This window comes from Arvicanthis niloticus, unplaced genomic scaffold, assembly GCF_011762505.2.
Source record: "Arvicanthis niloticus isolate mArvNil1 unplaced genomic scaffold, mArvNil1.pat.X pat_scaffold_273_arrow_ctg1, whole genome shotgun sequence".
NCBI lineage: Eukaryota > Metazoa > Chordata > Mammalia > Rodentia > Muridae > Arvicanthis > Arvicanthis niloticus.
The window spans coordinates 33,131-45,784 of record NW_023045935.1 but is presented as its reverse complement, the minus strand read 5'-3'; the positions used below and the strand labels follow the sequence as shown (position 1 = coordinate 45,784).

The 12,654-nt window shown below is 50.5% G+C and overlaps 1 protein-coding gene across 1 annotated transcript; it reads left to right on the top strand.

Annotated features, from left to right (window-relative positions):
• Nucleotides 1–1,251: 1,251 nt before the first annotated feature.
• On the top strand, nucleotides 1,252–12,223 carry LOC117701845 (F-box/WD repeat-containing protein 4-like). The gene is made up of 4 exons (XM_034493263.2): nucleotides 1,252–1,429; nucleotides 10,708–10,848; nucleotides 11,230–11,371; nucleotides 11,560–12,223. Exons 2-4 carry the CDS (start codon nucleotides 10,769–10,771, stop codon nucleotides 11,677–11,679), a joined length of 342 nt encoding a protein of 113 aa, XP_034349154.2. The 5' UTR covers nucleotides 1,252–1,429; nucleotides 10,708–10,768; the 3' UTR covers nucleotides 11,680–12,223.
• The last annotated feature ends 431 nt before the right edge of the window (nucleotides 12,224–12,654 follow it).

Genomic DNA, 12,654 nt, shown 5'->3' with positions numbered 1-12,654 from the left:
GAAGAGGAAGTTGGGGTGCTGTCATATTCCTTGAGGAAGCTTTGACATGAGGCATGAGAGCCTCAGATGTCTTGTCTGGCCTTGCTTGTTTGGAGATGACAGGTGGGCAGTAGTCTACAGTTTTGGTACTTAAACCAGCCAGTGCCTGCCCAGACATTTCCCTCACCAGCAACCTGTAGCTAGCTCCTCACCAGCTGCACTGTCCAGAGCACTGCCTTCCTCAGAACCTTCTCTGTAGAACTCTACCTCCCACTGACAAGCTGGGTACAGATGCTGGGCAGTGCAGGCCAATGAGCTGTTTGCCTATGTGGTTGAGGTATCACTAATGCATCCAGTCTTCCTTCCCCAGTGCAGGACATGTGGGGCCCTGGCCCACCCTCACCCCAGTGCCTTTAACCTTACTGATTGACATTAGGCTTCTTAAGGCTTCCCCTCCCATGCCTCCCAAATGACTGCCAAAGGTCTGCTCTAGCTCGGATGTTCATGCTCTCACCCTAGTATTGTGGCTTATCAGACTGATCCCTCCCACCGAACTTTAGCCTCTGTAGCTTGAAACCACGCAGACTGCCTATGTCGCCCATGCTGAGGGACTCTGGAAACCGCGTGTTCTTTCTCAGTTGCCTGTTGGCAGTGTCCACAGTACCCTTAGAGACTCTTCCCAGCTCATACCTCATTCCTCAGCACGCCTGGCTACTTGGCTCAGCTCCCTGGAAGATACAATATATTCCTGGCGATGTACTTGCTTTCCTATTTGCCCTGTGTTTGTACAACTTTGTCAGAGCCTTCCAATTATTTGGGGTGGAGGATTGAAACAGGCTTTCTCTTTTATGGACTAGCCTGAGTTCTGGCCTCAAACTGAAGATTCACCTGCCTCTGCCTCCTTAGTGGGGATTAAAGCCCCACCATGCCTGGTTTCCCAACTCTTTCCCTTTTGGAATGTCTCCAGTCTCCAGCTGATTGGGGTCTCAATGGTCAGTCCCTGTAGGATGCGCTTAGGAGGTCTTAGAGCACTGAGCTCTCAAGTCTCATGCAGGTACATTCTCATAAGCTCACACTGCCTTGGGCCCAGAGCTGCCCATGCAGAGGTCTGCTGCTTCTGTGGTCAGAGGTGACATGACAAGCTCACCCATGGTTGAAGCCCCACAGCCTCTAGTCAGACAGCCTTGGGAGGATGCATCCCTCTTCACACCAAGTTGTCTTAGAGACTCCTGTGATAGATACTTCCTCATTCTCTCTCAATGTTTCTTTTTCTGGCTTAACCCCGTGATCCCTGGGCAAAGAGCCCAGCATTTCTAATGTGTAGCCATTTCCGCCACAAGTTCTGACAAGCCAGCTCTAACTCTGCTCTCCTTTTGTTTGGCAGTTCCTTTGTGACTGGAACAGCTTGTTGTGGGCACTTCTCACCTCTGAGAATCTGGGACCTCAACAGGTAAGAGATTCGTAAGCCTACAGTGGCATTCAGTGGGGGCAGGGCTGGGGCAGCCGGGCGACAAAAGAAGAGCTAGCTAATCAGCCCCTGCCTCAGTTAGCCTAGTGGTACCAGAGGAGGCAGGAGAAATGCCACCTGCCACCCACCAACAGCTGCAGTGCATTTTGGGGGAGTTATTTGAGGTTAGCTTGAGTAGCCCCCTGAAATCACCTGAGTGATTGGACAAGTCAGTGTTGCCGAGTGAGCGGCAGGTGAGTCTGCTCATGTACAGCTGAAAGTAACCACCTGGATCTAATAGAGCTCTTCTGAGAGGTCCCCGCTGTGTCATTTATTCTCAGATGAGAACTTTTTTTTTTGTTTTTTGTTTTTCGAGACAGGGTTTTTCTGTATAGCCTTGGCTGTCCTGGAACTCACTCTGTAGACCAGGCTGGCCTTGAACTCAGAAATCTGCCTGCCTCTGCCTCCCAAGTGCTGGGATTAAAGGCATGCACCACCACTGCCTGGCCAGATGAGAACTTTTATAACATAAATTTCAACGGTGGCCTTTAGAACCCATAAAATAATTGTGTTGGACGATTAAAACACAATCAGGTTTTCTTCACAATTCTCCAGTCGGCAAGCTTAGTTCACTCTCTGATTATCTGCTAGTCTGTTTTAGTCTGTTTGTTATCTTTTTCAACCAAAAACTTTTCTTTTGAAATAATTGTATATTTATAGGATGTTACAGAGAGATCAGAGGGGTGCTTGTAAAACATTTGTATAACACTGTCAGAAGCAGAGCACTGGCAGTGGAATCCCACGGGCCTTTTTCTGTACCTAGTACCACAGTCAAGATAGAGATGCCTCAGACACTCTTCCCAGTTGGACCTGCATCATCTCTAACACCCACAACCACTTAGATGCTCTCTGCCTCTAATTTTGTTGTTTTGAAGACATTATGTAAATGGAATCATATAGTTTGTTACCTTTTAAGAGTAGCTTTATAATGTCAGACATGGTGGCACAGACCTTTGATCCCAGCATAAGAAAGGCAGAGACAGGCAGATATTTATGAGTTTAAGACCAGCCTGGTCTACAGAGTGAGTTCGAAGCTAGCCAAAGCTACATAGTAAGACTTTGTCTCAGAAAAAAAAAACAAAAAACAAAACAAAACAAACAATTAAAAGATTAGTTTAGCCGGGCAGTGGTGGCACATGCCTTTAATCCCAGCACTTGGGAGGCAGAGGCAGGCGGATTTCTGAGTTCAAGGCCAGCCTGGTCTACAGAGTGAGTTCCAGGACAGCCAGGACTACACAGAGAAACCCTGTCTCAAAAAACAAAACAAACAAACAAAAAACAACAACAACAAAAAAAAAATTAGTTTAAAAAAACCCAGCATATTGCAATGAGACCTATAGACATGTCAGTATCTCGTTCCTTTGTATTTCTGAGTGTAGTCCATAATAGTCCATAGATGCACCAAAGTTTCTTTCTCCATTGGAGAATTCACCCACTAAGGGACATATGAGTTGTTATGACCATTTATGCATAGGTTTAAAGTGGCCATGCACTTTTATTTCTCTGGGCCAAATACCAAGGAAAACAATTGCTTAGACTTTTTTTTTTTTTACTTACAAACAAACTTTTTTCTTAAAGCACATCTTTATTATTTTGCATTTCCACTAGCAGAGTACCAGGTATCTGGTTTTCTTTATATCTTGACCAATGTTTTGATATTGTTGCTATTTTGTATTTTAGCTATTCTAGTGTGATATTATGATTTTTAATTTGATTTTTGATAGCTAATGATGAGTTATGCTCACATGCTCACTTGTCATCTGTATGTCCTGTTTAGCAAAATGCCCATGTAATGCCCATGCCCCGTTACACTGCTTTTCTAATGTTGAGTTTTGAGCTTTCTATATATTTTTTTAAGATTTATTTATTTTATACATATGAGTACTGAGGTCTCCGGTTGCCCTGGAACCTAATGAGTTGTTGTCACTGTATTCTCTGGCCAGCTTCTGGGTTCTGCCTGTGACAGGGCCACCCTGGTATCATATGGTATTGCCTCTTCTCTAGCCCCAGACTGCCCTCATCACCCACGGGAGGAGCCAGACCTTGTGCAAACGTCTGCCCTGTATCCAGAACTGTGATCAGCTTAGAGAACTGAGTAGAACAGGGGGTGAGGAGATGCCCTGGTGGGAGGAAACGGATGGCCAGGACAGCTCTGAGCTGTCTTTCCTAAAGAAGCCCAAGCAGATAATAAAGCCATGTAGAAAACAGGATTAAGGTAATGAACAGGCAGGACCAAGTTTGATCTTTCAATAACACCAAAGCCTGACTGACAGGCAATCTGCAAGGTGGAGAGGTATTGCCGGCAGGACGCTGGCTGGGCGGAATGCGGCACTGGCTGGATGCTTTGCTTTTAACCTGTCACCACCGAAACCTGAGCACAGCCTGAATTTTCTTTTATGTGTGTGCTGACTTGCGGGGGGGGGCGGGGGGAGGGAGCTCTCAGCATCTGGGCTACCCTTAGGTGATGGTGGGGGCTGGGACACCCAAGGTACAGCTATCCCACTGGGTGCCAGTTCTGTCCCCTTTAGAGCTATTGCCACATTCATCTCTCAGGTACCCATCCCTGTATTCAGAATGACCAACAATCCTTTCAGGGTACCCAGGGGCTAAGCAGGGAAGAGGGATGAGGAAGGTGCTAGCCGGAGCTTGCCTGTTGTATCTCCTTTTCAGCCTTTTCCTCTATTGGAACACTAAGTTAAGCCCCAAAAGAGGGGATTTCCAATGAGGAAGATGGGACCTCTTCACAGCTGCAAGGTACACAGGACTCAATTTCTGATAGTCTCCAGGCCCAGTATTCAATTTTCAACTGCCAACAACTCCTGGTGACAGCCAACTACTGAAGTAGTCTTGTTAGGCTCTGAGGAACTGTGCCTAAGCCATCCCTATTCTTTAGCTAGAGGCCTGGAGAAATCAGAGTGTACTTTGTGTCTTCTGTCTGCATTTCAACAAGGCTAGTCCCCGGGTGCACACACCTCTAGCTACTGGAGGGTGGAGTAGGTCTGAGGGGTCTGACGTCACCTTCCCCAGAGTCTGCTGTTACTATAGGACTTGCATTTTCTACCGAGGGGCATTTGAGCTGCATCTAGCACTGGTCCTAAGAGCAGAGCACTCTGGGTCCCCTGTGGCTGTGACAGGTAAGCTACAGGATGGAGAAGCCCGTGACTCCAGACCTGAAGGTGTCACAGGGGGTCCAACCCTTCGCCCTAAGCCATCCCGGGGACTGTGAGGTACGAAAGCAGGTAGGGGGCTTTTGGTGACTTCACTGTTCTAAAGGCATTGAACTCTCTGGGTAGTCCACCTTGCTGATGTGTGTTCACATGTCCCTACACAAACCCTTTACCTCTCTGTCCTCTGATGCCGGGGCCACCACTGTTCTCTGTTAATGCTTTCATTTCTGTGCTGAAGGTACTAAATCTCTTCTCTTCAGGAAAAGGGCAGAGTGGGTTTCCCACCTACTTAGACTTTGCTCAGGGCAGCTCTGCCTAAGGAAATCTCCCATGTCAGCACTCGTACTGTCCCCCCATGAAGCTTTCCCTGATCTGTCCCCATGGCCTCTTCTATGGAGTCCTAAGTTAGCATACTTGTAAGGGCTACCTGCCCCGCCCCAGGTATGCTGGGAACATAGCTTCAGGTTGTGCTAAGGACAGGATATGAACAGAAGGCTAACGACAGAATGGCAGGGTCACATGGATAGAGGTGGAAACTATGGTTAGCCCAGGCTGGTGTGCTGAGGACATCACGCCTGCCCGGTTCCACCCAGATGTGGCTTTGTCTGCCCTGGCCTTCTTCCTCTCCCCCGCCCCTGTGCAGGGGCCTGGCCTTCAGTCAGGGTGATTACGGGACTGCCCCTCTTGAAAGTACCTGCCTTCTCCTTTGAAAGTATTACTGACAGCTTTTTCATTCTCTCTTTTCTTTACTTCTTTAAGGAACCCTGTAATTTCTTATTCTTTCTCCCCCCTTGGTTTTGCTTTCTTGTCCCCTCTGTCCCCCTCAACTCTTTGAAATTGGCTCTCTGCCTGCTGACACCAAACTGATACTTTGCGTTTCACTTCTCCTTCTCCCTTTATGGCAACAGATGTTGAAATTTTGTATCCTTTTATCTGCCCGGCTGCCCTTTCCTGTAATTATGTCGCCTTGTTAGCAGTACAAAGTGGGCTGCCTGGCTGCCTGGCTGCCTGGCCTTTGAGCCATTGTGTCTGAACACGTGTGCTCTGGTGGGTGCTGGAGGGGATGCATGCTCACACACATACATGTGACAGACACTGTGTGCCTTCTCTTCATATCTGATGTGGCAGGGATGAAAAACCTGAGTATCACCTCTTTATCCTCCGCGGTTTCATTTGGAGTCTGGGCCCAGTGCTCAGTGGGCAGAGAGAGGCTTCTCACTGAGCCTGACAACTTGAGTTTGAGCCCTAGAACCTACATGACGAGATAACTGAGTCCTTTAAATTGCCCCGACTTCTATACATACACTGTGGCACCCGCAACCTTTCAAAAAGACATTTGAATTGTTTTTTTTAATTTGGGATATATTCCCGTGAATCTCTTGTTCCCATTGAGGACCAGACCCTTAGGCACTCATGAGGGACAGAGGCCTGCAAAGCACAAGTGAGGGCCTGAAGCTGGACCTCATGTCTACTGGGGCAGGCTGACTGTGGGACCGGACAGATGATAGCTAAGGCACTGTGTGTGGGAGAGAAGGGTGGGAAAAGCCACCAGCAAGAGTATATGGTAGAGCAGGCAGGCCCATTCTGCGGTCTCGACTTCTGTTTACCAGCTGCAGCCTGAGCCTTGGCTTATTCATCTGTAAAGTGGGGTTAAGAGACCCCAGGCCAATGTAAGGACTCCATGAACCAGAGTATATGAAGCACTCAGTGTGGTGCCTCCCAGACACAGGGACTCAACCATGTGGGCTGCTATCAAGGTCCAGCTACTCTGCCACCAAAAGCCTACACAGGCATCTCCATCCCCTCATGGCACCACCAGGCTGCTCTTGCAGCTCAGCCCGTCTCCTGGACTGCTTTCGTGGTGTGTAACTTGAAGGTATTCCCTTTATTCATAACCTGAGGCAGATCTGAGACTACGACCCTGCCCCAGAGCACACCTGCAGGCCCCTGCGGCCGGGGTGCCAGAGACTGGGACGTGTCCCCTCCCTCACCCTGCCAAGCCTCATCACCTCTGTCACTGCCTGTCACAGTCCTGTTACTAACTAAAGAACCACTCATTCCCCACACCCAAAATGCCAATTTTCCTCATAGAAAGTTCTTTTTTTCTGTTAGTTGAGTATGAATTTAGACTTTATTCCTCGTTGGACTGAACACTCACTGGAAGGAGGGACAGTGTGTCCTTTATAACACAGCTCACATTCTGTGATTTCTGTTAAAGCATGAGACTTTGCATATAGTAGGTGCTCAATTAATTGTTTTTTTTTTTTTTTTTTTTTTTTTTTTTTTCCGGTTTTTCAAGACAGGGTTTCTCTGTATAGCCCTGGCTGTCCTGGAACTCACTCTGTAGACCAGGCCAGCCTTGAACTCAGAAATCTGCCTGCCTCTGCCTCCCAAGTGCTGGGATTAAAGGTGTGCGCCACCACTGCCCGGTGCTCAATTAATTGTTAAGGGAGAAGAAAAGAGGGAACATTACTTTCTTTAATGATCCCTGGGCCTGATGAAACTTCCTGGCCATTTGCCCTTGGAGAGAGGAAGTAAATGCTTGTCATGCTGCTGTCTTTTCCCCAGAACCACTGTTCTGGCTCGGGGTAGCACAGGCCGGATGAGGAGTCCTGACATGCAAAGGGAAGCACAACATCCAGGACAGGCTCCAGGGAGCACCGTCAGACATGAGGATCTTAGAAGTAGCACGCATTGTTGTGGGCCGGGAGCCTCAGAGTATCTCTAGGACAAGAGGCCTGTAGCGAGTGTGTAGACCAGGGGTGAGTGTGAGGTGGGCTCCCTGGAAGGTGGTGTTGGCGGCAGCAGCAGTACACACCTTTAATCCCAGCAGAGGCAAGTGGATCTCTGAGTTAGACCTGGCTGGTCTACAGACTCTCTCTCTCCCTCCCTCCCCCTTCCTCTCTCTCTCTGTCTCTCTGTCTCTGTCTCTGTCTCTGTCTCTGTCTCTGTCTCTCTCTCTCTCTCTCTCTCTCTCTCTCTCTCTCTCTCTCACACACACACACACACACACACACACACACACACACACCAGTGAAACACAGCATGGTGTTTAGACTCTGCAGGGTCCAGGCTAGAGGGGAGGGAAATGCCTCTGTCCACTGGCTAATGGTAATACATTATTTCTCTTTCTCCTGGTCAGCAGGGTGAGTCGGGACCAGACCACCTGATTTCTGTTTTGAGAGACTCCCCAGGGATATGGTCTCACTTGGCTTGCTTTTTCCTGCCCAGGTACCAGAGCCTCACGGAGATGGCTGCAGACTGTGCCAGGGGAGCAGGGCTTCTTTAGCACGGACTTGGCCTGTGTCATTCCTCAGGCTCACCCTGAGGCCGTCCCATCTGTCTTTATCTTTCCCTGGGTAGAAAGAGAATTGCTGGAGTCAGGCTCTGGAGGCTAGGGTGTGGGGGTCCCCAGCCTGCAGCAGCTCCTGGAGGCTTTGTCTACAAGAGCTGGAGAAGGGCTTTTTTGTCTGACTCTATAGTGACAAGCCCAGTTTGTGCTCCTGTCTTGGCCTGGGGCTCTGAGCTGCGGCCCTATTCCCACACAAGTTGTGGGACAGCCAAGGCTCTGCACACACCACCCCCCTGCCCCCACAGTGAGAAGCTGAGAAGCATTCTTAACATTCTTTCCAGAGAAAAGGGGTGAAATGTCTGAATTTGGGGGTCACCACGTTATACAAATTGCAATCTAATCGTTTTTACAAGAACACACTTGCAGCAAGAACAGCAGCACAGGAGGGGACGAGGACAGACTGGAGGGCCATTGTCGACCAACCGGCCTCTCCCTCAGTACAACAGCCACGCTACAGTTTTCTACGTAAATTGGGCCTGGGGTGGGAACCTGAAGGGCCCATGGTGCCATTTCTGTTTGTTTTCCCAAATCAAAGCCCCAGCAGGGCTCCTGCGGCTCCGCTGGGCCACTATTAGAAGAGACAGGCCATTTCCCAGAGCCTGGTGTGTCAGTTGATGCTCCGAACTTAACCTTGCAGCACTTTACAACAGAGCTTTGAGGAGCCTGAGCCTCAAGGCCAAAGAAAGTGTATCTTTTTATTGTGGTTTAAAGTGTGTGTGGCCACTTGAGAGTCCTAGAGAAAGAAGCAGAAACTTTTCAGGCTAGGCCAAGGGTCTCCTCCAGACCCCTCGGGCTGTGCTGTATTGGGCCTTCTTGGGTAGTGAACAGGATCCAGGTTAGTGGTTCAGTCTGGATGCGCCCCCATCTTGTTTGCTGACCCCACCAGCAGTGGGTGCCCAGGTCTCATTCTCTCAGAATCCCAGCAACGGGGTGGGCAGATGGGGCTCCACTGGACTCCACCCCTACCCTGAGTCTTTCATCTTCTATTTCAAACAAACATGAAATTACTTCCACAGATTAAAGGGGAGAGTTCCTCAATCACTCCTTACAGCCTTCCTAATGGAGTGGGCAGGCCCACAATCTGGAAAGGGAGAATTGTGCAGGACAGCAGCTCCCACCTGGTGTACACAAACCCAAGTGTACCCTGAGATAGACTCCTCCCACCTCCCATGGCTGTCGTGGTTGGTGGTTGGTCTAGAAAGGCAGGGCCTCTCTGGGAGCAAGGCCCAGGGTCTATCTCAGACACTGACCTGGGGAGAAAAGGTCTGCCACCCCAGTCCCTGGAAGACAGTCTGGTTTTTTGTTCTGTTTTAGTTGTGTGCTGTTTTTTCAAGATAGGGTTTCTCTGTGTAAGAGTCGAACTCACTTTGTAGCCCAGGCTAGCCTTGAACTCACAGAGATTCACCTGCCTCTGCCCCTTGAGTGCTGGGATCAAAGGCGTGTGCCACCACCACTCTGTGACAAGCCTATCCCCAGGCCAACAATGGGCCACTGCATACATCAAGAATATCCCTGGGAAGGTGGCTGGGCACAGACGTGCCAATCTGGGACATAACCATTCAGTGTACGCAGTAGTGATCCTTAGATGCCTTCCGTGTTCACAGTGAAGAGCACGTAGGTAAAGAGAGTCCCAGCCTCCTCCTTCAATACTTTGCGAGATGGTGGCTTTTGGGGGAGTAGGCTGGGTAAGAGTCTGAGTGGTGGGGACAGCATGGTCTCCATTTAGATACATGGCTGGCAGCCTCGCTTGCTTCAAGTCCTTTGCTATGACTGCTCAGGCCTCTTACCTGAGCATCCCTGTGATGTGTCCATGGCCTCCATTCTCCTGTCATACCATGAAGGAGGGCCTTGAAAAGGAGACTGAGGCATTGGGCCTAGAGGGTGCCTCTCGTCCGTCATCCCCCAGACATTCTGCAGAAGTTCAATACATCCACCCATCCCCTGGCCACAGGATTAGCTGCTGCACTTGATGTTGAGGGGCAGTTGCTAGGGCCAAGGGGCCCCCCTACGTGGTTGCTAGGGGTCTGGCATGGGGTGAGAGGTCTGCCCACTGCCGCGGTCACGGAGGGAATTACACAGTCACAAAGAAATTGTTCTTCTTAGTAATCTGTTCTCGGCCACCGGGTGGGGTCCGGGTGGGGGAGCAGGCTGGAGCCCAGCAGGCTGGGGGCTGTGATCATAGAGGCGTGTTAGCCCTGGGCTGGGGGCCAGAGATCGAGAACACCAGGGACCAGCACACTAAGCTGCTTTCTCAGCTATTTCTGTCCCTGGACACAAAGGTGTTTACTTGTTTTAACATTTCCTAGGACTCTCCTTTCTCCCTTTGTGTGGTCTTTATCCCCAATAAGGTTTGAGCCCCAGATTACAGGCAGGAATTAAGGCACTGGACTCAGACAGCTCAGAACTGCATGACCTGCCAGATCAAGGAGTATAAAGTAACCAAGTGTGTGCTTCTGAGGGGGGCCGACCCCTTCAGCAAGACCCATTCATTGCCCCAGAGGGAGCAGGCAGCCGGCCTGCAGGTGTGATGGAAGAGGGCTGCTGCATTTGCCCCACTGAGGCTTCAGCTAGGGGCTGGGATACTGGGGGAGGGGTGAGGCTGCTATTTGGAGGTCCAGTGGCCCAGCATATCTTCCCTCAGCCCTCTTCTTGCAGGGGTGCCAAGGTGCACAGCCTTTCACGTCTGCCCTTGTTTCTTCCAGTGGGCAGCTGGTCACACACCTGGGCAGTGACTTTCCCCCAGGGGCTGGGGTGCTGGATGTCATGTATGAGTCCCCTTCGACACTGCTGTCCTGCGGTTATGACACCTATGTTCGTTATTGGGACCTCCGTACAAGTACCCGGTGAGTGTGCTGGACGGGGCGGACACTTTAGTCCTGAGTCAGCCCAGGGCACAGAGACTCCATGTCAGCAAGGCCATATCAAGGTCAGATTCCCTATCCTTAGGCAGCCTGCGCTGGTCACTGGCCTGGGAGACTGAAAAGGCAGGCGTTTCTCGGTGCCTCTACACTAGGTCTTCTGTCAGGTAGTCTCCAGGGAAACCATAGATGGGATGCGCTGCCTCTGTGGCCCAAGGCTCCAGTGGGTCTGCTTGTTAAGGAATCTGGTGAGTCAGGCCTCACATTACTTGAGCCCATTAGGGCTCCCTAACCTGTCTCTATCCCTGGAGAAGCTGGGCTGGAGGGCTTCCCAACCCCTCTGTATCACTCTCTCTTCCTGGACAGGAAATGTGTCATGGAGTGGGAGGAGCCTCACGACAGTACCTTCTACTGCCTACAGACAGATGGCAACCACCTGCTGGCCACAGGCTCCTCCTACTATGGTCTCGTGCGGCTGTGGGACCGGCGCCAGCGGGCTTGCCTGCATGTAAGTGTCCCACCCAGTGTATGCCTCTGAGATGTCAAGACTCACTGTGGGTTGGTTGTATCTGAAAGCAGGTGACGCGGCCAAGGGTGTACCTAAAGCGGGCTTCGAGCTTCTACCTCACTGGTCTGAAGTCCTGAGTTGGGGTGCCCCATCTCCTACTGAGTTCTCCCTCCCATGCTCCCTTGCAGGCCTTCCCCCTGACGTCGACTCCACTCAGCAGTCCTGTGTACTGCCTGCGCTTCACCACCAGGCATCTCTATGCAGCGCTGTCCTACAACCTCCACGGCCTAGACTTTCAAAACCCGTGACAGACCTCCCCTGCCTATGGGCTGGGCAAGCCAGCTACTCAGGGACCTCTCTTGCCTGGCAGGTGAAGTGATACCTCACTCCTCTTCCCAGCCCTGCTAAGCTCCTAGGTCTCTGGCCACTAAGCCCTGGCACCTGAAGCACTGAGTCCTGGACACTGGGGCTGACTCTGACACAGGCCCTCCTGTGCTCTTAGGAGAATGTACCTGAACTTAGGTGTTTACAGTGGGGTCAAGCCTGCCCCCAGCCCTGCACAGCACCACTGCAGCCTACAGAGTGGCGAGGGCTCTCACCATCTCAGACAGACAGAGCTGTGCAGGAGCCAGAGCCTCTGCTGGTCCCAGCCTCCTCCTCAGTCAGATTGTAACTTTCCAACACCTTGGAGCTGGGGGCTTGTATCTGAGTACTGGTCTGGTTTTGCTTTGAACTAAGAAAGGACAAAGGAAACCTGTCAGTTTGGGGTTCTGGGCTAGCTGCTCCCCAGGCCAGCTGTGAGAAACGTTACCATTTTAATTTTTATAAAAATAAAATTTAATTGTTCACAAATCTGGTTCTTTGGTGGTTAGGTCATTCTAAGAGGCTCCATCCAGAAAGGCAGAATATCACATTTAAATTCAGGAATGTGTACAGGGGGAGGGCAAAAACATGGCCTGTGTCCCCAAGAACAAAAAGGTTTCTTCTACCTCTTCGGGGTGTAGACAAGGAACTGTTGGAGGCCTCTAGGATGCTGAGCTATGGTGACCTTTCACTTCTGTCCCACCATACACACGCCTTTGACAATACTGTAATTATGTTCTTTTAACTATAGTGTCTTAACGTTCTGTGCTGTTTCCAAGATAGCTGAATTTTTAAACTTCCCTTTTACCCACACTTGCCTCAGAGGAGTTTTTCCTGAGCCACTCGCATAAGGCCAGCCAGCACATGGGAGATTACAAGATGCCCAGCCCTGTTCCCACTCTTCTGCCCCTTTAGCTGGA